Consider the following 26,158-nt stretch of genomic DNA (forward strand, 5'->3'; position numbering starts at 1 on the left):
GTCAAACCAATCCACTTCTGGGACAGGAGTTCTGAGTTGAACCCCCCACACCAGGGCCCTGCCTCTTTGCCTGCCCTGTGTCTCTCACCCGCAAACCCAGGCTAACTGCCCTCATACTTCCATTTCCAATTCAAACCAGCCAAACCCCTCCTACCCTCTTTGTCTCATCTCCCAGGAAACAAAAGTGTCACCTGTGAGCTCGTATTACCTCTATGCTGCCTAGTGCAATGTAGGGAAACTACGAAGTATGAGAAAATGCATGCCAACTAACCGGGGGATAAAATCCCCGCATGCCTCACTTTGTCACACATGGTAATACTGCAGACATTTATTTCAAGAAAAATGTGAAGCCAATATAGGTACTTGATAAACCTGAGATGTAAAGAAAACAGTTTCAAGTTGGCTGACTGATTACAGCAGGCAAATGAGAGAAAGAATAAATTATTATAGCATACCAGAGTAATAGTTTTATTCATAGTATCTCCTCCCTTGGAATATTTACAGTATAAATAAGAAATCACAGAGTACATGACTGCTCATTATAGCAAATTATTTGACACTGAATTTGGCAGGAATGGCATATGCAAAGGTATAAAGCTCTGACTGATGCTAAGGAACAGCTTAGCCAGTTTTGACTGATTAGTCTATTTTTATATAGCACACAGTAACAGCAGTTTTCCTGCCAATTCCAAGTTCCATAACTGAGGATCCCAGGTCCTGGTGGCTGCAAGACAGCCATACAGGAGATGGAGTCTGAGAAAGGGGCCAGATTCTTCCTTTGGACTTCCACTAAGGAAGATAAACTTTGGGAAGTGAAGCAACGGGGAGGTACTTTGCTCTTTGACTGAAATTCAGGTAGTGTGATGAATGACTGGATTTTCAACAATTAGGCACCTAACCCCGTGATTTCAGTGGAAGCTGCAGTTCCCCCACAACAGCAATGAGGCACAGACAATACCTTGAGACCACTGTTGCACTATGGTGTCTATTTCAGGATACAGGGGGTTAGGTGTCCAAAATAGAAACCCCACAACCAAACACCACACACAAACTAGAAGGGCTATTTTGAGCATGGTATTTTGTTCCCACCACCCCTCACTGCGAGAGGGACAGTGGGAAGTTCAAAATAGGCACTTATTTCAAACTCTGACGCCGTATAGCCGGCACCAACTTCTAAACAAGTTACCTCAAAACAATTTATGCAATTTCCATAAGTTATTTTGAAATAGGGCTGTAGCCCTAGACTTAGGGTCACAGATTCTACAGTGAATGTTTACTTTTAAACAATTGAAATAGCAGAAATACATGGTAAAATAGTACCCTCACAATCCCTCTTCTAAGTAAGGATTTAGGTGACGACTGAGAAGGCAACTGCTGCTCATCCTAATCATGCAGCTGTACAATCCAGTGTAGTACCATCAGGGCAGAATGTATTTATGCCAAATTCATGATACATATGATCATAAAAGCAAAATAAATGACAAATAATTAGTTTGTTTTCATCTGTATGTTGAAGCACTGTGGTGAAAATGACCTTGAAGTCTCCCAAATATGAGAGAAATGCCAAAAAGTCCTCTCTGGTATCAAAATACTGAATTCTGAAAACAAACAACAAAAAACCACAGTATACTGCCTTATTTAATTTATTCTTCAACTGGGATGAAAATAATGTGACAAAATTCTCTTTCAAGAAATTCCTTTTCTCTTCTGACCTCACACTGTCCAAAGATGTCTCTGGGGGGTGCAGGAGGAGGGTGAGGAGAGGATGGAAAGGAATTTTCTCTCAGTCAAAAGCATAAGGCCTAAATACACCCATGTCCAACAAAACCCTGACTCAGGAGAACAGGATGAAGTTTACTATTAATTCATTACCCAAAATCTTTTGAATACTTGCTAACAGGGATAGAAGGCCTGAATTTAAAAATTTGTTGTTTCTGGATTAAGAGTGGTGTTTTTAAACAATACCTTTTTTTTTTGGGCATTTGGTGTGTTCATTCATTCCAACACAAGAGCTCACAAACATGCTAAATTACAATAAGAAGGAGCATGTCTACCAACCCGTTTCCAAGTGTCATTGTTAACTAAGCCAAATGCAGTCTGAAGAGTTATTTAAAGGAAAATTAAATGCGTGATGTTTAATATTTACAAGAGAACTTCTTCAATAAATCATTTCACTCATACCTAATGAATAAAAAAATAACTTGTAAAGCATTCTATAACCACTGATGAAGGGAGAATGATAAAATGAATATGAATTGCTGCCTACAGAGTTAGATGTCTCCTGCTAGAGCTCATCCAGAAACATTCTTCATGAGAGGAAACAAACCAACTGCTAACAGTAAAGTTGTATAAATATCTCATTGTTAAACAGCTGTATCCTGTTAACACTGAGCAGCAATGCAAACCATTGCCACTAGGAACATTTGAAGTAATAAAACATTTTTCTGCAGGGTATCTGGTTTCCACAGAGTTTTGAAACTCTGATGTTTGAAGAGTTATTTTGTGGCTTGAGATTCAACGTTGGGCACCTCCTCTCTCCTCACCTCTATAGTTTGTTTGCTGATGGATAACAGCTCCCGTAGCTCTTTATTTTCAAGCTGAAAAAAAAAACAACAACAATATTTTGTCTAAAACTGAAATGAAGTATAATTCACAATTAAATGACAATTCTAATGAATGGTTCTAAAATTGAACAGTGGGGAACATCTCTGCACTGGCAGAGAAGGGAACTAAATAAGATGTCTTTTCTACGTCTTGCTCTCTCTCTCTCTCTCTCTCACACACACACACACGGTGAGTAGTGACACGTGAGCTGTGTTCTTTATTCCACTTTCAGATGTTTTAATTTGGCATCCAATACACACAAATAGTGAGCACAGACAGAGTACCCCTCTGTCCTCTTACTTTCTGTTCTCTATGAATAGAACCAGCATTTCAGAACAGGATCAGTGGATACTATGCAAAGCAGCAGCCTCTATGAAGAAAAATCCTAGATGTTTACTGCTACAGAAATATTAAATACAGCATGACAAGTGTGTCTCTCTATAGCTGTTTAGTGAGTTTTTTCTAACATTTACTTACTATATGCAAAGTTTACTGAGATCATTAGGATTTCCCTTTAAAAGGCCGGCCTGGGTCACAGCCCTGCATAAAGCAGAAAAGGGTTCTCCCAATCTGTACAAACCTAGATTTACCTTCACTTGAATACAAGCAGGCAACAGGTCCCCTGCACAACCAACTTCACAGCTACACCACAGTCTTACCTCCAACTGGGCTAGCTTTTCCTGAATTTTACAGAACTGATCACCATCCATCTGAACAGCTTTTCTCATCACATCTCCCATCTCACAGATTCGGTCTATGTGACTCTCAAGTTCCTGTAAATACATTGAAGGAGGAAAATACTATATATAGTTGACAGTGACAGTGTTTTACATGGTCCAATCCTTTCCAATAGTTACATTTCATGTTCCATAGAACAGGCTGCAGGATACCCTTTATTACTAACATGGAGATCATTCAAGAAAGAATAAGTAGTGGGACAATAGATCAAATGAATGTGGTTATGTTGGTACATCATGTGTGAAATTAGATGTATTCAAGTAAAAGAATGTGATTCAGAGTGCATCAAAAGAGACCTACTCTCAGATAAAGACAGAAGAGCTGACTTCCACAAAAAGGCAGGCAAAGGAAACAGCCCTATTTCACTAAGGCTATGTCTAGACTACAGGCTTCTGTAAACAAAACTTGTGTCGACAGAGCACATGTCCAGACTGCAGATCTCTCGGAAGAGAGCTGCTGGTTGTGAGCGTTCTGTCAATGTCCCTGTACACCTCATTCCGTGAGGAAAAAGTGATGTCACAATCCAGCATTTTTTTCTCCCACATTTGGCCCCAGGTGGATGGGCCAAACGTTTTAAAAGCCTCCCCCTGACAGTACTGTCATCAAAAGATAAGCAAATGCGTTACACAATTTGTGTATCTAGACACAGCCTTAGAGAAAGCTAAACAAATCAACAATACATTTAACTCAACACTTCCTGAGGCTAATTCTGTTAGGGTAAGCCTACACAGCAGCCATATTTTGAAACAGGCTACTCCGGAAGAGCTACTCATTATTCATTTCAGTGCCTTGTTAGCATTTTCAATCTGTTGCATTTACATGCCCCTTCTGAAAGGGAGGGGTAGTGTAGACACAGCTGTAAGGTAACAAGTGTCACTCTCCCCAACTTACCACAGAGTGAGCCTGGTGCACTTTCAGGACTGGCTCTGCATCCATGTCTTTTCTTCCCATTATTAAATGCAACATCTGCTTTCTATACTTGCTCATGATAAGTTCCAAAGCATCTTGATGTTCCTCCAAAGCAATCCACAACTCTACAACATTTAATACAGTCATCACGAAATAAACTTGAAGGGCAGCCTATCCTTCCTAACTATAGTTAGATGAGGTTACCTTCCTTTAAAAGCAAAGACAACATAAAGGCAAGTTCCTAACAGGTGTACAATCTTCCACACTTCCTGCTGAATTAAGTTACTGTACACAGAAGATACTGTTCAGTTTTCAAGCAACTCAATTTCCTTCCATCTAGAATTTCACATTACATTAGAATCTAGACAGAAATAAACCAATACATTACACTACAGCTTTGTCTACACTAGCCCCCACCTTTTGAAAGGGGGATGCTAACGAGACACTTCGGCAGATGCTAACGAGGCACTCCATGAATATGCAGTGCCTTATTAGCATAATGCTGGCCACAGCAATTCAAATGTGCTGCTGTCAAATCACGTGCCACACACACCTGTTTGGTTTCAGGAATAAGGCACTTCCGAAGTCGGGGGTGTCCTTTCAAAAGGCCCCCATCTACACGGGCGGTGCGCAAGTTGAAAGCTGCACTTCCAAATCGCCACAGCCAGTATTATGCTAATGAGGTGCTGTATATTCATGAGAGTGCCTCATCAGCATCTACCGAAGTGTCTCATTAGCATTCCCCTTTCGAAAGGCAGGGGCTAGTGTAGACAGCCTACCCTGGAAGAGTTACTAACCTCAGCTATGAAATTTTATTTATACAGAAAAAACATTTTATTCAATTTAACAGGCTCTAGAAAAGATAAAAAATATAAAAATAGGATGTCTTTATCTTCACTGTTGCTTAAGTCACTACAGGTGTTTCCAAAATTCAGATTTCTAAGCTCCCACCTTTAACCCACTTTTTTCCAGAATAAAATCCAGTTTCTATCAAGAAACTTCACTGAAGGGATTCTTTCTTCTCAGATCTTAGTGATAGGGTTAAGAAAGATTTAAATTTTGATGTCTTTCTCTCAATTATGTCTCTTAATTATAAGCAGCCACTAGATAAAATTTAGTCATATTTTGTTGGTAATGCTTTACCATTGCACACAAAGTTAGGAACAAGTTGCTCGGTGTTTCAGCCCACCTGCATTCCCTTTCATCTTATGCTGCTTATAAAATTTAATATTCTACAGTTCGAGGCATCCAAGTGAGAAGCGTAATTATGTAAATTTAGACTAACCTCTGTTTTCCTGCTGCAAATCTTTAATCTGTGTGTTTTCTTGCGACAGCAAGATATGAGGTTTATATTTGGAGGTGTCCTTCACGTCAGTTTCATCTTCTTGGTACTTGAAAACAAAGAGACGTTTTTACCAATGACAATATTCATACAACTCTTTTGTATAGAAGAATGATGTTAACTGCACTAACCTTTTCTGAGAGTGATGTGCCAATCTCCTTCATGGCGGCTACCCGTTTATGGAGTACAGTAGACTGATCAATGAGAGACTCTGCTGCATTATCATGGTCTTTTAGCCTTTCCAGCAACGTCTTGGCATCCGTTAAGATCTTGTCTATTGTACAGGTCATAATGACCACTGAGAACAAACAGCAGTAATAGACACATATCAGGCACCTGCTTCCACAAGAAATGTGCCCTCTTGTGTCAGGTGAATTAACAGGAAACTGGCCTCTAGTTAGACACATTAAGGGTGGTTGGGGAATGTTGAGGACACTAGGCTGGGAGTGTCTCTCCCTGACTTACTGGGTGGGAACTTTGCCTTCATCCCAGCAGCACAAACGGGAAGCTGACCTAGTGCAGCTACTCTTCTATTCCACCCTCCAAAAAAGGTTGACTACTTTTATTGGACAAATTCCTGGAAGTTTTAGCGCATGACATTAATCTTTAATGAAAGATAATCTTAACTCCTGGAGACCCCAGGACAATCCTAGAGGGTTGGCAATTCTAACCCCACCCTCCATAAGGCATGGCCACCCATGATGGGCATCTACCATGACCATCCCTACCAACCACAGGGCACCTATTTCCCACCCCTCATGGGACAGTCGGGTCTAGACTATCTACAGGCTGGAAGGAGCAGAGGCAACAGAGCACTAGGGAGGGTGAATGAACCGCACTAACTTCTCCATGAAGGATCAGGGGGTTGCTAGGGAGGCTGGATAGCCAAGGCTCTTGTGATAGGTATTTAGGCCCTGTCCACATACACAGAACACTGGGGTGATAGGAGCAGGCCAGAGGCTGACAATGCATCGGCTCACTCCTCTTAGCTACCACCTCTGTACCCCCTCAAGGCGACAGGGGGCAGCGCATGCATAATATTTGCCAAGGATGGGTCTCGGAAATGCCACAGGCTATGGCAGCCATGCATGCATAGGTATGAATGCACATACAAACCTCTCTCCTGCCCCAGCTCAGGGTCAGTGAGTCCTGGGTGCTGTGGTAAGGGCCGTGGGGCAAGGGTACCTCTCCCCACCTGCTTACAACCTTGACCCTGCCCCTCACCCCACCCTGTGCTGCTTCCCAGACAATCGTGCTGGTCTGGGACTCCACAGCAGCCCTCAGTCTTGGCTTGGCTCTGGGAGGACGTGCCTAGTTACTGGCCATACTTGCCCAGCTGTCTCTTTACCTGGTTGAGGTTTTCTGAACATAGTTTAATTTTATGGATAGGACACACCATGTGCTTCTAGCCAGACATGCACCATCTCCGCTACGTAGACTCGAATTTCTCTCTCTTAGCCTGGAAGCTCTCTTTTCTTGCCTCAGGGTGTTTATAATAATGACTTTTAGCACCCATATGTCTGTTTACAATTTAATGTTTGTTTTTTTTAATCTGTCAGGTTGCTCTAGGTATTGCTGTCTCACCAGCTCAAAATACATTGCTCCCAATACAGCTGTGAACAGAGATAAATTCCTCTTGAATAGCAGCAGATTGTTCCAAAGACCACGTTTTATTTAATCTATTTGAAAAAGGGCCTCTGCACTTCTGAATATGCAAAAAAAACCCTCAAAGGTAATGAGAGGGTTGTATTTTCTCTTGCTCAGAGAAATTTTCTGCATTACAGTACTTGAGCTCACTTGGGTCTAATTATGAGACTATTTCTATAGCGGCAAACAAAACATACTGATTGGCTAAAATATAAGAAATGAATATTTTGTATCAGTTTACCAACTGAAGCAATCATGAAGTTGACATATTAGAGACAAGCAAAAGCCATTTTATCTGGGAAATATGATGGCACAGGGCCTGCCCAGAGAAGGAAACTGGAGGAGTACTGACTTAAAAATCAATTGAGGTTGCTGACTTGATAATCACCTCAGAAGGAATTTACAAATACATGCGGTCAGACTACAGATGTGCTGCCCAGGTTGCCACTAAATCATGCACTAAGGAGAGTAGACAACATGTAAAATTTCACAAGTTCTTACCAGGTGCCCAACATATTTGTGTCTATTTCAGCTTGCTTTCATAATGCTGCACATAAACTAGACAATCATGTCAATTTACATGTGTCATTTATCCAATCTCATAATTAAAGGTACTCTTGCAGCAGCTTCCAACCAAGAGACTAGATTAAAAAGAAGTTGGAATTGCTGTACTCTTCTATGGAAGCTTGAATTGTTTTCTAGAATGCAGAAGCCAGATGCTTTTTCTACTCTGGACTCATCATGGTTGCTCGCCAACAAAATAAATTATATTGTACATCTAAGAACATAAGAATGGCCATACTGGGTGAAAGCAAAGGTTCACTGAGCCCATTAACTTGTATTCTGACATTGGCCGATGCCAGGTGCCCTAGACGTAGTTGAACCTGACAGATAACAGAAGTGGGGACTATCACCTGCTCCCAAATCAGTACTTGAGGAAAACAGGAATTTAAAAAAGATTCAGTTTTAAAGCATTAAAATAAACTGATATTTCAGGAGAAACCTGGAGTAAATTGCAGCAGCTTGAGGAAGTGAGGATTGGGGAATCATTTAAAAGATTGCTTTCCATTATTACCCAGGTGTCTAGAAACTACAACTGACAATTCTTAAGGGATTCAGAAACAGTTTTAAATAGAAAGGCAATGAGGTGTTATTAATTCTACTTGCCCACATTTAAAACCAGCGAAGGCTAGCCTTCGCAACAGTGAAAGTTTGTTTACATAAAAGTTGTTATATGTCAAATAAGTGAACAATGTAGCTCAGAACCATTGACTGTTTCATAGAGATAGTACATGCACCAACCTCGCAGTGATATTCAAATATTGCACTTTCAGTAGTATTTGCTGATTCTTCTGTTTCAGCACACGTTTCAAGGTATGAAGATTGCTATTAGTAAAAAGACAGCAAGAGGAAAATGATCTATCAAGCTAATAAAGAATTTAACTGCTGCTGCACTGGGGAGTTTCAGAGCCGCACTGGAGAAAACAAAGACTACTAGCAGCGTTGGGACGTGCTCTTTTGAAGCTGCTGAGTAGGCACAAACTTCTTGTTTCAGATCAAGTGTTGTGTCTTCACTTCAGAGTAGGTTCACTCTTCTTTGGTCTTGTTTTGTTGTTACAATGTGGCGTTTTCCTTTCCTGATCTGAACTTGAAGCAGCAGTTTCAGGTGGTAAATTCTGTTCTATTACACTTCATACTGGGGAAAGAAAAACAAGACAGGCACACACTTTAAGAATAACTGGGACTACACCTATTAGATATTTCCCCCGTCAATTCCTACCGCCAGGCACTACCTGAATGGTGCAGGCTTGTCCTACGTCTGACAAGATTATCTGTTTTTATATACAGACTAGTCTTCCCCGTTTTGATCTGGGATTCCCAAGAGATCCACCTCCAACCAGGGACAAAACAGAAAATGTTGCCAACTCATGATGGCCCTCTGCAGATCCAGTAAAGTTTTCCTAGAAGTATATATACATACATACATACATACATATATATACATACATACATACATATATATATTATTAATTATAAAATTGGCAGCTAACACTGAAACAGTAACCCTTCTTTGCTCAATACCAAGTGAATGAAACGTGTCATGTAAATTTGAACTTCTTCTCTTACACTGTGAATATGACCCATTTGAGAGCACTTTATGTTTAGTTAGCTTTACAGTTTAATCAACAAGCCTCCTCTGCTGTTGGTGTGAGTCTTCAGAAAAATCAGAAAATTTAAAAAAGTGTAGTCAGGAACATACCGGGCAGGTCTAGTAGCCAGAACTATTTTTGACTTTGTATAAAACTAAACTGATCTGCAATAGTGAGTGGACCGCCTGTATACTCTGACACAGACAAGTTGTATCATCTGTCTTTTTATGGATTTTCAAATCCTCCTAATGCAATACCTAAAAGCCAAGGAACAGTATAATTACATTTGTCTAACCAACAGCAATGACTTGGAATTACAATCCTTTCCCAACACTGTTTCCACTTGCAAAAGCAAGGGGCTTCAAACACAAACTGACATCTAATACACAGGACTCCCAGGTGGAAGACTGAAGGTACAGTATGAATTTTCTTTTTGGAAAGGTTTTCCAGTGCTTCTGCAAATCATTTAGAGCATAAGTTATCCTGAGCACAAACCAATACAAACTGTTTTCCTGTGCAGGGAACACAGCGAAGTCATATATTGCACAGCTGGTTGAAACTACTGAGTAGTTATCAATGGTGCACTGGCAAATATCCACAATGGTAAAACAGCAGTCATGTAGCACTTTAAAGACTAACAAAATTATTTATTAGATGACGAGCTTTCATGGGATAGACACACTAAATAATTGGATCTGGACTGGAAATTCTATAGATTTGAAGAAGTGGGTCTGTCCCACAAAAGCTCATCACCTAATAAATCATTTTGTTAATCTTTAAAATGCTACTTACTTCTGGTTTGTCTTGTTAGAATACAGACTAACACAGCCACCTCTCTGTTACTAGTGTGGTAAGTCAACCTAAGATATGCAACACCAGCTATACAACTAACATCACTGCACTCAACACACCTTAGGCTGAGTTACCACCATATCTCACAGAGGGGATGACGACAGAGCAATCGGCACTCCAGTGAGGTGTTGATGGGGTAGGGGGCAGCTGCTGGGGCTGGACTGCCAGTGCCAGCTCTCCACTGCAGCAAAAGGGGGTGAGCCCCAAGCCCACTGCGTACCACACTTCAAGAACCATTGTTCTAAATCTAGCTAACTAATTAAATAAGGCATAAAGATTAGCTAGGCTAAATCTTTCTTTTCTAGCAATAGTCAACACAGCAAACAGCCTAGGAATTGACTTGTCAAATCACACTTATGCAAAAAGGTACACAGTCTGGAGGAATGATGCATTGCAAAGTAAATTATGTAAGTTACTATCCAGTTGATCCACTGAGCCATATCCACATCATTTTCTCCAAATAATCAACTTTCCTTATGCTGTTTCACCCTGTCAGGTAAGCCCTGTATCATCCTCTTGCATTGCTCACACCTGACATGTTTTCCTATATTAATCTAAGGAATTCATTTCTTCAAATATTCCCAGTTAGGGTCTCTTTTGTGCCTGGAAGCCAAGATGGCTTTTCTGTGTCAAACATGCGCACATGTGGGGGAACAGTGTCTTCCCTTTTTCTTCCCAGTTCACTCCACTGTTGCCTTCTATGCTGCCTCCATCCTTTGATATATATTGTCTTTCTGTCTTTAAGAAAAATGTATTAACTAACTCTGCTGTGCTTGGCCAAGGTCCTCCACCACACAAATCCAGAACAGAACAATCCTATCCAGCCTGTGTTTGTCTTTGCACATATTACTCTTCAGTCTGCTGAGAAACAAATAAGTCCAGAAGTTTCAAGCAGCAAAGTAGGCTGGACAGACGAGAGCCATTAAGTCATTTTTATGAGACTAAGGCTACGTCTACACGTGCACGCTACATCGAAATAGTCTATTTCGATGAATAACGTCTACACATCCTCCAGGGCTGGCAACGTCAACGTTCAACTTCGATGTTGGGCAGCACCACATCGAAATAGGCGCTGCGAGGGAACGTCTACACGCCAAACCAGCACACATCGAAATAAGGGTGTCAGGAACAGCTGCAGACAGGGTCACAGGGCGGACTCAACAGCAAGCCGCTCCCTTAAAGGGCCCCTCCCAGACACAGTTGCACTATACAACACAAGATCCACAGAGCTGACAACGGGCTGCAGACCCTGTGCATGCAGCATGGATCCTCAGCTGCCGCAGCAGCAGCCAGAAGTCCTGGGCTAAGGGCTGCTGCACATGGTGACCATAGAGCCCCGCAGGGGCTGGAGAGCGCGTCTCTCAACCCCTCAGCTGATGGCCGCCATGGCGGACCCCACTATTTCGATGTTGTGGGACGCAGATCGTCTACACGTGCCCTACTTCGACGTTGAACATTGAAGTAGGGCGCTATTCCCATCCCCTCATGGGGTTAGCGGCTTCGACGTCTCGCTGCCTAACGTCGATTTCAACTTCGAAATAGCGCTTCCCACGTGTAGCCGTGACAGGCACTATTTCGAAGTTAGTGCCGCTACTTTGAAGTAGCGTGCACGTGTAGACACGGCTTAAGTGTGTACAGTATGTTTGTGAGGAGATTTAATCCTTTTTAAAAGAGATTTCTATCCTACCCTGGTTCTACAAAATCAAGTGACAATATACACTTACGTCTAATGTACAGAGACCATGCTTCCTTCAAAAGGACCAATTAATTCTTAGTATGTAGCATCATCAGGACAAATGGGGCTTCATGTCTCAATAGGAAAATTATGTACTGACTTCACACAGAACACTGAAACTTAATGAATACAATCACGCTGGAGAAAACCTATAGAGATGGCCTGGGAAGATGCCTTGCAAAACAGTGAGAATCCCCTTATTAAAATATTTTTCAAAAATTTCCTAACACACTATTGGTACTAATAAATTAACATTATATGTAACACTTTTAGCCATGCTGGAACATGGCTTACTTCTTTCATGATGCAAATCAAGCCATTTCTTATTTTAATTACAAGTCTCACCAGGGGTAATTAAATATGGAAAAAAATATGCACATTTTTGTTTTATAAATTTGGCATGATGCAAGATGGGTTTAGTGTTCTTATAGTATTGAAAAAGGTTTGTGGAGGAAGAACTAGAGTAGAACCATGTGTATGTGAGCCTCAAATTCTTTACTTTTCAACTGCTATAAATGCACCTCTCAGCTATAAACACCTAAAGTAGCTGCTAAGCCTTGAGTCACACTGATTGCTACATTTCTATATTTACAGCTGACATGTTTAACTCAAAGAAAGCAAAGACACAAAGCAAAAGCCCTCCCCTTTACCAACACTCCCTTTTTAAAGCCTCCTCTGAAACCCTCCCACTCATGCATCTGACGAAGCGAGTCTTTGCCCACAAAAGCTTATGCTCCAAAATATCTGTTAGTCTAGAAGGTGCCACAGGACTTCTTGTTGTTTTTAAAGCTAAAGCTTTATATGTTTTGCAGTTTACGGTCTTCCAGGTTCTAATTCCAGTAAATAAGGGTGATATTAAGTGCCTGTTAGGTGCATCTCTTCATTTTACCACAATCAAAAAAGTTGTCAGGCTGTAGCCACAACCATTTTCTGCTACCCAAGCTTTCAAATCTAGGATGTATTTTCATATAGTTTCATGCAGCATAACAGAGGGGGTTAAAACACCATAGCTGCGTCTACACTAGCCGGCTATTTCGAAATAGCCGTCCCAACTTCCAAATACCACCCGCCATATTGACACGTGGCAAGCGCTATTTCGAAGTTGAAATCGACGTAAGGCAGCGAGACATCGAAATCACTATCCCCATCATAAGATGGGAATAGCGCCCTACTTTGACTTTGAACTTCGAAGTAGGGCATGTGTAGACGATCCACGTCCTGCAACATCGAAATAGTGGGGTCCTCCATGGCGGCCATCAGCTAAGGGGTTGAGAGATGCTCTGTCCAGCCCCCGAGCTCTCTGGTTGCCACATGCAGCAGCCCCTTAAAGCACCCCGCCCCCTTATTTCCTGTGGCAGGAAGCTGAGAGCGTGCAGGCAGCAGCACAGACACGTGTACAGCCTGCACGCTTTCCAGATGCCCCGATCCACCACCGAGCACCCATGGCAGCCAGCCCCCCAAGCCCCCACAGGGCACCCCCCTCAAGGGGAGCCAGGGCTCCCAGCCATCCAGCCAGGGGGGAAGAGACAGCAGGGCCCCTCCTGGTTGCAGGCCAAGATCCAGGACCTGCTGGGGCTTTGGGGTGAGGAGGAGGTGCTACAGGTAATAGGGAGCAAGCGGCAGACCGCACCTGCGTTTGCCCAGCTGGTCAAGGGCCTGGTTGCCCAGGGTCACCCTGTCCGCACTCCTGACCATGTCAGGAGTAAGGTCAAGGAGCTGCGGCAGGGTTATGCCCAGGCCCAGGACACGGCCAGCTGGTCTGGGGCTGCCCCCCCCGCTTGCCCCTTTTATAGGGAGCTCAGGGAGATCCTGGGCCCCCCGGTATACCACCTCCCCCCTGGCCACCCTTGACACCTCGGCCAACGAGCCCCAGCAGGCCTTGGAGCTGCACCCCGGCCCGGAGGCCAGCCATGCACCCCGGGGTCCCGCAGAGGAGCCCACCCCTGGGACAGCAGGAGGAGGAGGGCTCCAGGGACAGGGGCCTTCTCATCAACCTCCCCTCCCACAGCTCCAGCAGGGCATCCGCCCGACAGGGATCCCGTGACCGTGGGAGCGGACCACCAGGTATGTACCCCAGGTGCACACCCATGGGTTAAGGGGCGGGGACAAGGGACAACCAGGGCCCTCCACACACCCAGCTGACCAAGGCCCCAAGGACAGCAGTGGCACGTCCCTCAGAGCCCATCAGCCCCTGCCCCCCAGGACAGCGCCATGCCCCATCCCTGGGCATAGGGGGGAGCAGAACCTCAGAAAGGGTCCCCCCTGTGGGGGATACCACAGCCATCGTCAGCATCTCTGAGGGACAGGGGATGGGGAACTAGCAGCAGAGGGGTGGGGGGACATGGGCCACGTCCCAGACTAACGGTTGTCTCCGCTCTTCCCCCCTCTGTTCTGCAGCCGCACCATCTGAGGGCCTCGAGAGCACAGGTGCTGCGTCTGTTGTGCCGGACAGCCCAACAGGGCCATCACAGCAGGCCAGCCCAGTGGCGGAGCAGGGACTGGCCCCAGGACAAACCTGACAGTGGCGGAGCCATCCCCGGGCGTCCCCTCAGCCCCAGCTCCTCGCCACCGTCCAGCGTCAGGTAGAAGTTTTGGAGTGCTGCCTGCAAGTGGAGGAGCACCGCCTGCAAGCGGAGGAGCGAGTGCTGGCCTTGCGTCAGGAGGCTTGGGGGTCCTTCATGAAGACATTTGAGCAGATCGCCGAACACATGGCACCCCCTGCCGCTCCGGCCGCCGTCCCTCCCGGCCGCCCTCCACCTGTCCTGCTGGAGCCTGCTGTTGAGGGGGACCATGGGGCCCAGGAACCAGCCCAGCCATACCTGCTGGCTCTTCCGTCCCCCACTGAGCCTGGACAGGGCCTCCAGCCCAGACATGGGGCACGCCCCTCCCCCCACACCGGGCACTGGACAGTTGGGGCAAAGGAGGCCAAGGACTAGGCCCCCCCAGACCCCCCTTTGTACATATTCCCCCCCCATTAATTGTAAATAGTTGCCTTGTTCCACCCCCCTTTAGTAGCTGCCCCCCCCCACCCATGTACATAGTTCCCCCATTAATGTAAAAGTTCATTGTTTGGTTTCAAGAAGGTTTTGGTTTATTTACAACAAAACAAATGTGTGGAAGTGTGCGCTCTGGTGCTCAGTGGCGTGGGCTTGGGGGCAGGTAGTGTTGGGGGGGGGGGGGGGGGGGGGCTCACCAGCAGCTGGCCCTGCCAGCATTCACCCTGATCCCCTCAAGGTCGACTTGGCGACTGGGGGCAGTGGGTGGCTGGATGTAGGCCCTGACAGCCTCCACAGCCCAGCCCTGGACAAATGCCTCCCCCTTCCTCTCCACCAGGTTGTGGAGTGCACAGCACATGCCCACAACCTGGGGGATGTTGGGGAGCCCTGCATCCAGGCGGGTGAGGAGACACCTCCAGTGGCCTCTGAGGCGGCCGAAAGTCTGCTCAACCACCTGGCACGCCTGGTTCAAGCGGGTGTTGACCTGCTCCTGGGTGGCACTGAGGTGGCCTGCGTAGGGGCGCACGAGCCAGGGCCGGAGAGGGTATGCCACATCTGTGACAAGGCAGAGGAGCATGGTGGTGTCCCCCAGAGGAATCTCCCACTGGGGGATGTAGGTCCCCGCCTCCAGCACAGGCCCAAGTTCCTAAACACCCGGGCATCGTGGGTGCTGCCAGGCCAGCCAACATAAATGTCCAAGCAGCAGCCCTGACTGTCCACCAAGGCCTGGAGGACCACTGAATGGTATCCCTTCCTATTCAGGAAGCGTCCTCCGCTGTGCTCCAGGGCACGGATGGGGATGTGGGTCCCATCCAGAGCCCAGAAGCAATTAGGGAAGCCCATGCTGGCAAACCCTGCGATGGCCGCATCCGGGTCCCCAAGCCGCACGAGCCTGTGCAGGAGCAGGGCGGTGGTTGCGCGGACCACCTGCAGGGGAAGGACATGAGAGCACCCGTGAGGAGCGTGCAGGGTGTGTCTGGCCCTCCCCCCAGACACCCCCCTGAGCTCCCTGTCCCCTCAGGCTCTCCGTCCCCCTGGTCTCTCCCCCTCCCCCTGGAGTCCCCTTACCTCCATGACAACAGCCCCGACGGTGGCCTTGCCCATACCAAACTGCTGTCCTACGGATCGGTAGCTGTCTGGAGTGGCCAGCTTCCAGACAGCGATGCCGACCCGTTTCTCAATAGTGAGGGCACATCGCATGGAGGTGTCCTGGTGCTGTAAGGCAGGGGTGAGCCACTGGCAGAGCTCGAGGAATGTCTACCTGCTCATCCGGAAATTCCGGACCCAGCGGTCATTGTCCCACTCACCAAGCACCAGCCACTTCCACCAGTCTGTGCTAGTGGGGTATTTCCATAGCCGGCAGCCTGTGCGGTGTAGGGAGGCTGGGAGGGCAGCATGGTCTGGAGCTGCTTCTTCATCCCCTGAGGACAGCTCATCTTCCTTGACTAGACGATGCTGAGCTGCCTCCTCCAGGGCACCAAGCAGGGCGGCCACTGCTCCAGGATCAGGTGCGTGGGCCTCTGGTGGCTGCTGCTGCTGCTGGGGTTCCATGCTGCTTACACGGGGTGTGAGTGCTTGTGGGCTCTGCAGACCGCGTGCTGTGCAGGCTCAGTGTGTCTGGGAGGGGCCCTTTAAGAGAGAACCTTGCTGTTGCCCCAGAAATGCTAGTCCGCCCTCTGACACTGTCCACAGCTCTTCCTGGCACCCTTATTTCAATTTGGGCCGGTTTTGTTTGTAGACGCTGTCTTGCTGAGCCTACTTCGATGTACTGCTGTCCTACGTTGACGATGAACGTCGACGGCACCAGCCCTGGAGGATGGGTGGACGCTACTTGTCGAAATAGCTTATTTCTATTTCGCTACATCAAAATAAGCTATTTCGATGTAGCATCCCAGTGTAGATGTAGCTCATATGTGATTAATTCAAATATGTATTTATAACATATCTTAAGAAAATGATGCTGCCATGTTTAATTAAACTCAAATACATTTTTGCTAGAAAGCCAGAGCTTTAAGGATGCAGTACCATTACAGCAAGATTTTCTTTGGAGAACCTTCAATTTTCCACTGTTTCAGCCCCTCTATCAGACAAAAATAGCAGAAGTAAATATATATGTAACAGAAAGTCCTGCAGCACCTTTAGACAAACAAGTATTTTGGAGCATAAACTTTTGCGGGCAAAGACCTGCTTCATCTTGGCTCATGAAAATTTATGCTCAAGACCATGTTAGTCTCTGAGGTGCCACAGGACACCTCGTTGTATTTGCAGACACAGGGTTACTACCCTCTGATAAATAGATATAAACGCCACAGAAGACTCCAAGATAGCCACAGGCTCGGGGCAAGCGCTCACAGCTGCTAGGTGCCGCTGCTCTGTGACGTGGCCAGCGTGAGGCCCGTAGGCAGGCAGGCCAGTGAGCAAGGGCATCGAAAACGAAGGCAGGGAGGCTGCGCTCGCTCCCGGGCAAGGACGGCTGCGCGCTGCATCCCGGGACCTGTAGTTCCCCCCTCCGGGGCTCTTGCCCGGAGCCCATCGGAACCTCCCGTCCCCCACCGATCCAGCGCCGCCCAGGCCCCATCCCCGGCAGCCCGCCAGGCCGCCCAACGCAAAGGCTGCCGGGAGCTGTAGTACTGAGGCCGCCCCGTCCCAACCCCCACAACGTGAACTACCTCCAGCAGACCCCGCCCGCCGCGACTCGGAAGGCTCTCGCTGCTCGATGCCCATCATCGGCCCGCAGCGCCAGCACCGCCCAGCTCCTGCGAGCTCATGGGGCCCGGCCAGGACCGCCCCTGCAGCCGCACTTACCCCAAAAGCTCAGCGCCGCCATGAGCGGCACCTCACCGCACATAGGAAGAAATCCCGGCCTCTCGCGAGATCCGTGGGCAGAGCCCGGCAACTGGGGAAGAATGCGCGTGCGTGCGGAGAAACCAATCCGAGGACCCAGGGGAACGCTTGGGACAGCGCGCATGCGCACGTCTCCCTCTCCGCGGCAGGGAAACCTGTGCGCTTGCGCGGAAAGCAAAGCCGATTGGCTTCGTGGTAAAGCAGAAGGGGGCGCCCGAGTCACATGCCGGGGTATTTTACACGCAGCACCACCTGGTGGCTAAACGGCATAACAGTCTGGTCGTCCTGTCCTACGTCACCCCGCTTGGCTCTTAGTTCAGCGTTTTGTCTGGTTGACGTTATACCACAAGTCTTGCGCAGAGACCCGCCTTTTGAGAGCTGCTATTTTATCGTAACTAGATGAGTCCCGTTTTTATCTAAGGTTTGTTGTTGCGGCTCCTGCTCTCGCTCGTCCTTTGCGTCAGGTGCTCGGAGTGTTGCTCTGGACCCCAGGAGGTTTTCACAGACCTTTTGGGTGGCTTTGGTTACACTAGCAAGTTTTGCCAACCAAACCCTGGTATTGTTGACGACACTTGTGGAACATCCACATACCAACTTCTTTTTGTCAACAGTTTGTCAACAAAGCTCAGCACTTTCACGGGCCGCATTCTGCCCCTCCACCATCAGGCATAAACCTGCTGTCAACAGAGTCTTTTGACAAAAGAGCAGTGTGGATGCTCGGGGGGCGGGGACAGGGAGGGGGGCTTCTCCTAACAGACAGGGCATCCAGGACAGCGAGCAGCGCTGTGTGCTGTGCTTCCAGGTGTCTATTTTGTCGAGAGAGCAGCTGGGCAGTCCAGCCACTCTGTCAACAGAGCGGAGAACTCTTCTGATTGGCTTGTGTGTGTGGCCGCCCTTTGTCGGGAAATCTCTTCTGACAGACACTTCTGTTGACAGATTGCTGTACTGTAACTGTAGTCCATGAGGCTAAACTGGAAAGAACAATCACACAAATAATCAGCCTTTCTTCTGTGTCACTTGTCATATGCAGATGTCAATAGCGCTTCATAAACTTCAACATATTTAGCCTCACAACACCACTGTGAGCAGGAAAATACTATCATGACAGACAACTGAGTCTAAATAATTTTTCCAAACTTATCTAAGAAATCTGTGGCAGAGCAAGGAATGGCACACAGGTGTCTTAAGCCAATGCCCCATCCTTTGGCCATCCTGCCTACAAAGGCTGTTTGTAAGGATAGGGATAGTAGAAGACTAAGAATGTTGTAAAATTTTCCTGACTGACTATAATTCTGGAAATTTCATCTAACAGAAAAATGGTATATTTCGAGAAAGCAGAGATATAACAAAAACTTCTATGTGAAAAGTAAGTGGACACTGATAGGATACCAAAGCAGCCTGAAGAAAGGCTTTCTATCAATTTAAAGTTTAAAATGTTGCATTTATTTAAAGTGTGCAATAGCGTACAATGGTTAGGACAAGGGATTGGGGTGTCAGAACTCCTGGATTCCATTCCTAGCTGTGGAAGTTGGATGTGATCTAGTAGTTTGGAGCTAAGAATCACAAATACTGTGTTCTGTTCAAGCTCTGCTAAACATTTGCTATGTGACCTTTGGCAAGTCACTTCACCTCTTTCTGCCTCTGATTATATATCTGTGAAATAGAGATGATTAAACCTTCTTAATTACATATGGTATGGTGTGGGTTAATTATTGATATTTTGTCATTCCTTTGAGTGCCTGGGTCAAGAAGAGGCAAGTAACTGCAAAATAATAATATAGTATTTATTTACTAAGTCCACATAATGACAATGTTTTCATCTGTGTGACCTGGCTATGGAAAGAAAGAGCTCACTGAGGTAGAAAATGATGCCTTTGAACCATTAACAAGACAGAAGTCTAATAAAGTGATTGCTGTACACCCAGGTTTACAAACTTCCTAGACTCTGAAAGGTTGCACAGGTGTAACTCCCAGTAACATTGTGAAAATCATGTGGTCATGTACTTGCATAAAGCTGGCCCTAAAATTTCTCTGATTTAATTCACTTCATGGGTTGCATATTTACATATATATATTTTGTGACTGAGTCTCTTGAATTAGAAAACATATTTTCCAAACAAACAGATTTTTCAGGAAACAGTTCCTCATGGTTGTCCTCCCACACCATAGGCACTCACAGCAGCCATAACCTTGAAAAGTGGAATAAAACAATTAGATAATGTCTGTTTAACATGCTTTTGACTACACAAATAAAACCTAGTCCAAAGGACCGCTTTACACATTTTTCCCTTATTAGGAACATATGAATACAAGCAATTTTAAAATACAGTGTATGTTTTTAAACATAGTAAATCTGTTTAATGCCTGATGTAACACTCAGCTAAGGGAATTCTACTGGGATGGTTTTGACTCAGTATTTACTACTTATATATACTGAATACCAGTGCCATGCAGTGTTATATATTTGGAACAGGGCACACATCCTTGACCCAAGGGGGTTCTGGTTACCTGTTTAAATACAGCCTTTCACATTGATAAATTCTGGTCTGAGTTTTGTTGATCTATCCTCTTATCTAATATTCTTGTTTGTTCCTTTTCACAGTAAACATCCTCCTCTCAAGTTAAAATAACAGAATTTCTGTATGCTGACTTCGTTCTTTGTTACTTATTTGCTAAGTGAAGTGACTGTTCGTGACATTTACTGCCCTTGATGTCTAATGTACATTTTTTCTACAGGGCTTTTTGCTTTTCATTATTACCACCAAACATATTATTTGTTTCAAAGAATAAGGCAGGGTTTTAGCAACAGAATTCCCATTGATTGTAGAGAGCTAAATCTACAATACTTAGATAACTTACCCTTAATATTTCAAAACCCATCAATAAAGATACAGAATAATCATTTAAGAGGCTTCCTTAATAGATAAAAGCATCTTTGTTATCACAGAGCAAAAATTCTAAAGGGCCTAATCAAGAGTTGCTGAATAAGACAATTTCAAATCAACAACTGACTTCTGGGATTTTCTTACCAGTTAGGGATAATTCAAGCAGCCATATTTATAACACCAACACAGCATTTATATAATTAGTAACATATTAGAGTGACTCATTTGGCTATCCTGGAACATTTAATGTTGCTTTGACTATGGCAGGTCTTTTATGGAAGTAGAAACTGGCTTGAGTTTTATAGCATAGTTTTCTGTTACCTTCTGGGCACTTTTCTTAATTATCATCTCATTGCTAAATATTAAGATTGGGATATTTTTAGTATCTGCTTTTCTTTTTCATACTGGATAAATCAAGTACATTCATGAATGCTCAGACATGCTACAACGATGATATAGCTGCTTTATGCTTACTGAAACAGGGAAGTTGAAAGATTGATATCACTGGTCTCAGATGGGCATTGTGCCTCTCAATCCCATTCAAAGCACTTCCCTCCTTTTCCCAACCTACACTTGTATCAAAATATCTTCATCCTGACCTCTCGTATGTAGAGAGTGAGGTCAGGCCTAGGCTCTCAGCCCTCTTGATTCACTTTTGTCTTGCCCACCACACCTCCTGCTGTTCGAGTTCCAACCCAGTCTCAACTCTGCTGATGCAACTCAGATCTGACCTGTAGCAGCCCATGCTATACTGGATATTCCACAGCTAGGTCACTGCGTCTCAATACCAATTAGCAGAGCTCATGAACTGTTATACAGAGTACATCTGATATGGGTCTGTGAGGGCAATGGATGCTGGTATGTATGTACAAAAAACAGTACTTCATCTGTTTGCCTAGAATATGGAAGAACTCATCCTTGATCTCAAAGAACTCAGAATATACATGAGGTGTGGCCAGGTTTCTGATGGCTGGGTAGCCTAGTGGCTAGATCACAGCATAAGTCGACAGCAAATGAGGGGCACTGGCCCACTGCCTGCTCTGCTCCTGGCTGGACAACCGTGAATCACTCCCTAGCTAGTCCTTAAGTTTGGGGAATGTCACCAGTACTCCAGATTCCCCTTAGTTGGTATCTCTCAGTGGGTTCCCTCCTTTGCCCAGACGGATATGGTGGGGGCTTATTTACCCCTATGGCTGATGAGCAGACAGGCTGTGGTTCCTGTCCTCAGACTGCTGAACCTCCTGCTAATCAGTCCCAAACTGAGCCAGGCTCTTTGCTTTTCTGTTTCCTCCAGTCTTGGCATAGGTTGCAGGTAAAATGGGGTGGGTCTAGTTTGGCCCAGAGGCTTTCTTTAAGATCTGGGACACATGGCCCTCCTTCTTTCAGTCCCTCACTTGGGAGGCATTCAGAACTTCAATGCCAAGAACTTTAATCTGACTCAGCCCAGTAAAGGAACAGCTCCACTAGGGCAGCTAGCAGACCATCAGCAAGTCCATCATATGGCAGCAGAGGGCATAGCACCTCTGGTGCATTATAATTACACCTATGCATTGACAATATCTGACTTCAAGCCATTCGTTTTTTGGTTGGGCTTTAATGATTATTCATTGGTATTATCATGTTTACTTTAAAGACGATTCAAGGCTTATCACTCCTGGAACAGGAGGAAACCAAGAAGACAGGTAAAATGGAGTATACCACTGTTTTAGTTCCATTTCACAATGTAAAGCATGCTTGCTTAAGATTCTAACCAGCTGGTATTTAAGAGCCAAGTGAAGGAGAAGCTGAAGAAACTAGTGCCTCACATAGGTAAACCTACAGTCTCTGAGTGTAGTTCAAGAACTGAGCTGACCACTCCCAAAACAAGCCATTGGGACAAAAATAATTAGTTAAGTTAAAAGAACCATTGTGATCCAATGCAGCAGAGAAGAGGTCCATGTCTCAGGAATACAGAACTTATTTAAACACTGGAAATTCTTCTCAGTTGAGGTTTTAGTCTAACTCCGCAAATGGAGCAGTCTTTTTAAAACTGCAGAAGCAAAGCTTATCCTACAAATAAAGTGATGAGTATCGTCAGTACTGTGGAGTCTTTCTAAATTCCTTTGGCTTCTTATCACGTTGACTCTGTATAAACTGAAGAGAATGTATAAAGTTGGCCTCTCAAACTCTTCAGTGTTTAACTTCGGTTCAATTAAACACTTATGTATGTGTACAAAGTGAAAAATGAGGTTACAAGAGGTTAATGCTTTAATGCTTTTAATAACTCTTAGCCGAATGGCTGTATTTTGTCAAACAGAACAGCGGTTCTAGCAGGAAAAGTATTTACTGGATATGAAAAGATGCTTCCAAAAAGAACAAAAGTGCTACAGTGCAAAATGCTTCTAGGCCATCTTGGAAAGTCACACGCAGTATTTCTGCACTGGAGAATAATGTAGAATGCTCACAGCATAAACTCAGAAGGAATGTTTTTTTTTTTTGGTCAGACTTGCAGTTGAGTGAAAGAATTAATAAAATAGCATGCAGTGCAGACAAGACAGCATTCCTCAGCACTGTGGGGTTTATAGACCACTGAGTGCAATGTTAGTAGAAGCAGGGACAAGTCCAAAACCTGGTCCAATTGGCCTTAAAACAGTGCTACCCTGTGTGCCATCCCTCATGTATGGTGCCCCCTGTCAGTCAAAGCCCAGGAACTAGAAGAAGTGGAAATAAAGTAAACGTTCCTTCTGTTGACTGTCAACAGAACGAAGGGACAATATCAGAGATGGGGATGGCAGTGGAGAAAGACTGGCTAAACTGGCCTCCACTGGAGATTCTTGCATTTAGCCAAAACTAGTGTTTGACTGTCATGCTCATCAACAGAGGGGTGGGGTCAGCCTGGGACAAGAGACTATTGGCCAAATTCTCTGCTGATTTAGCTTCCACAGAGTATTCCCAGCAGAAATGGGCTCTGTTGCGAGTTGGAAATTATTCTTCTCACATCCCTGCTATTTCTACACCAGGAAAAATCCATTAGGCACAGTGGAGTTACTCCTGATTAACAGCAGTGGAAATTAGAAGAGAATTAGGTCCAAAGAAGACAATTCTTGCCTTAGAGGCTGGATATTGCTGCTTACAATTTAGGCTAAAAATATAATTACGTAATTCTAAATATAATTTATAAATTTTGGATGGTTCACTTTAAAATGCTGTTTGATAATGGTATTAATCTGAAGGAGAAGCCATATTGTGATTAAATTCTTACTCACCTTGACAAAAACTGATGCAATTAGCAGGATCAATAGAATTGCCACAACTCACCACTTTGCTGATTTATTCCTGTCTACTCTTTTCTTATCCTTATACTCTGTTTAGAATTGCTGTTCAAAACAGAAATGATGCGAGAAAATTTTATAATGTCAAGTGCACATGTTGGAAAGTGGATTTCAAAACTATGAAGAAATGCAACCTCATTGTTAATTACTCAGTTTTGACAAATCTGGAAGAATCTACCATAACACTATGTAGTTCAAGTTGATGAGTCTAGTATTTGTTATAGCATTAAAACAAAGTTCCACAGGATGGAATCCAAGCTGGAAGAAAAGAAAATCATTATAATTGATAAATGGATTAAAGATATATTCAGCTATTTTAATTTCCATGCAGCCACACTCCATGCCTGATCAAATACTGATGGATGCATTCTACAACAATTATTTTACAGTGCTTAATACAATGTGTGCTTATGGAGAGCAGGTTTAAATCTGGGATTTCACTGATGTTCTTTAAAAACATATTTTCGTGTTGCCAGGACCTGAATATTTGAAATCGTTACTCCATAAGTTCATTTAAAATCACCAACATCACAAGAATTTGTTATCCAGCTTTGATGAGCTGTACGTTGCCACTTTAATATTTCATATGTGAATCCCCAATATCTGCGCACTATAATATTTCAGGAACAAATGTAGGTTTCTGTGCTAAAAGCAAATATTTGAGTATGTCACATGGGCCGTGTCTACACTAGCCCCAAACTTCGAAATGGCCATGCAAATAGCCATTTCGAAGTTTACTAATGAAGCGCTGAAATACATATTCAGCATCTAATTAGCATGCGGGCGGCTGCGGCACTTCGAAATTGACACGACTCACTGCTGCGTGGCTCGTCCCGACGGGGCTCCTTTTCGAAAGGACCCCGCCTACTTCGAAGTCCCCTTATTCCCATCTGCTCATAGGAATAAGGGGACTTCGAAGTACCCGGGGTCCTTTCAAAAAGGAGCCCTGTCGGGACAAGCCGCGTCAATTTCAAAGTGCTGTGGCCGCCCACATGCTAATGAAGTGCTGAATATGCATTTCAGTGCTTCATTAGTAAACTTCGAAATGGCCATTTGCGTGGCCATTTCGAAGTTTGGGGGTAGAATAGACGTAGCCATGGAGTCTCAGTGCTTAAATAGGCTCTGGAGTTGTTGTCTCACCAGCCAAGTGGAATAATGGCGATGTCTGGCCAAAGGATGTGTATTATGGAAGCCAACTCACCTATCTCCTCTTACTGTGGTGCTACAAAATGACCTTCATGGAATAGAAAAGTTCAGCGCAGCTCTGTCAGGTGAAGGGACACAGACAACCTATGCACCTCCTGGTTTCTTCTTCTATTCATGCACATTGGGACTGCACCAGTTCTGCTACCTACCCAGTTGTGCCAGTTTCTGAACACCCACACTTTTTAGGTGGAATAATGCCACTCCAATGCACATTGAGTTCTAGGATAGCCTTTTTCAAAGGAGCCTAAGGAAGCTGGGCACTCAGGTCAGACTGAAATGTAGCAGCAGTTTGGTGTCTAACTATTTTATGTATTTATGAAACAGCCAGTCCTAATTCTTCACAGTATAGGATGATTAGTGAGAAATATAAACATGTTTGCGTTTCATGATTGCAAGAGAACATGATGCACTGTTACAAGGAAATCATTCAAATCCATCTTTCTCTCTGAAGTATTTTCCCACCACTTTATTCTAGGAAAGCATGTGAGAACTGAAATGAGAATTTATGCCTTCCATTGACATTATTTCTCTCTTAATTTTACTGGGAAGATTTCTCTGATGTCTTTGACATTAAACAGCCTTCATGTTATCTAACACCAAGCCAACTGGATTAAGCTGCAGAAAAGAAAGAATACCCTAAAATGCTAAACAGGAGCTGTTCACTGGATCTCAGAGATATTTCTCCCTGGGTCAGAGTTGAGTAATGGAATTTTTGAAATCTGTGTAAATCCAAGTGGAAGGGTGCTGCTTGATGAAATTTCCATGGCTGAACCTCAATCTCTGGATTTCACCCCCATGCTACAAAAGAATTATGTCTTCTAAAGACTATTCTTTCTGATTTAATTGATTTGTACAGAAAGCTACCTCAAAGGAAGGCTAAGGCTGTACAAATAAATGCTCAAAAGTCAGGAAATGCCAAACAAATCTTGTTGCCAGAGC

The 26,158-nt window shown here is 44.8% G+C and overlaps 1 protein-coding gene across 1 annotated transcript; it reads right to left on the reverse strand.

Moving 5' to 3' along the window:
* Window positions 1-441: 441 nt before the first annotated feature.
* Window positions 442-17,854, reverse strand: SIKE1 (suppressor of IKBKE 1). Its single transcript, XM_074977558.1, has 8 exons — window positions 17,779-17,854; window positions 9,034-9,201; window positions 8,543-8,936; window positions 5,725-5,891; window positions 5,537-5,642; window positions 4,234-4,376; window positions 3,264-3,377; window positions 442-2,597 (listed from the first exon to the last, which is right to left on the reverse strand). The coding sequence occupies exons 4-8, from the start codon at window positions 5,881-5,883 to the stop codon at window positions 2,496-2,498; spliced, it is 624 nt and encodes a 207-aa protein (XP_074833659.1). The 5' UTR covers window positions 5,884-5,891; window positions 8,543-8,936; window positions 9,034-9,201; window positions 17,779-17,854; the 3' UTR covers window positions 442-2,495.
* Window positions 17,855-26,158: the final 8,304 nt, after the last annotated feature.

Source organism: Carettochelys insculpta, chromosome 26 (genome assembly GCF_033958435.1).
Source record: "Carettochelys insculpta isolate YL-2023 chromosome 26, ASM3395843v1, whole genome shotgun sequence".
NCBI lineage: Eukaryota > Metazoa > Chordata > Testudines > Carettochelyidae > Carettochelys > Carettochelys insculpta.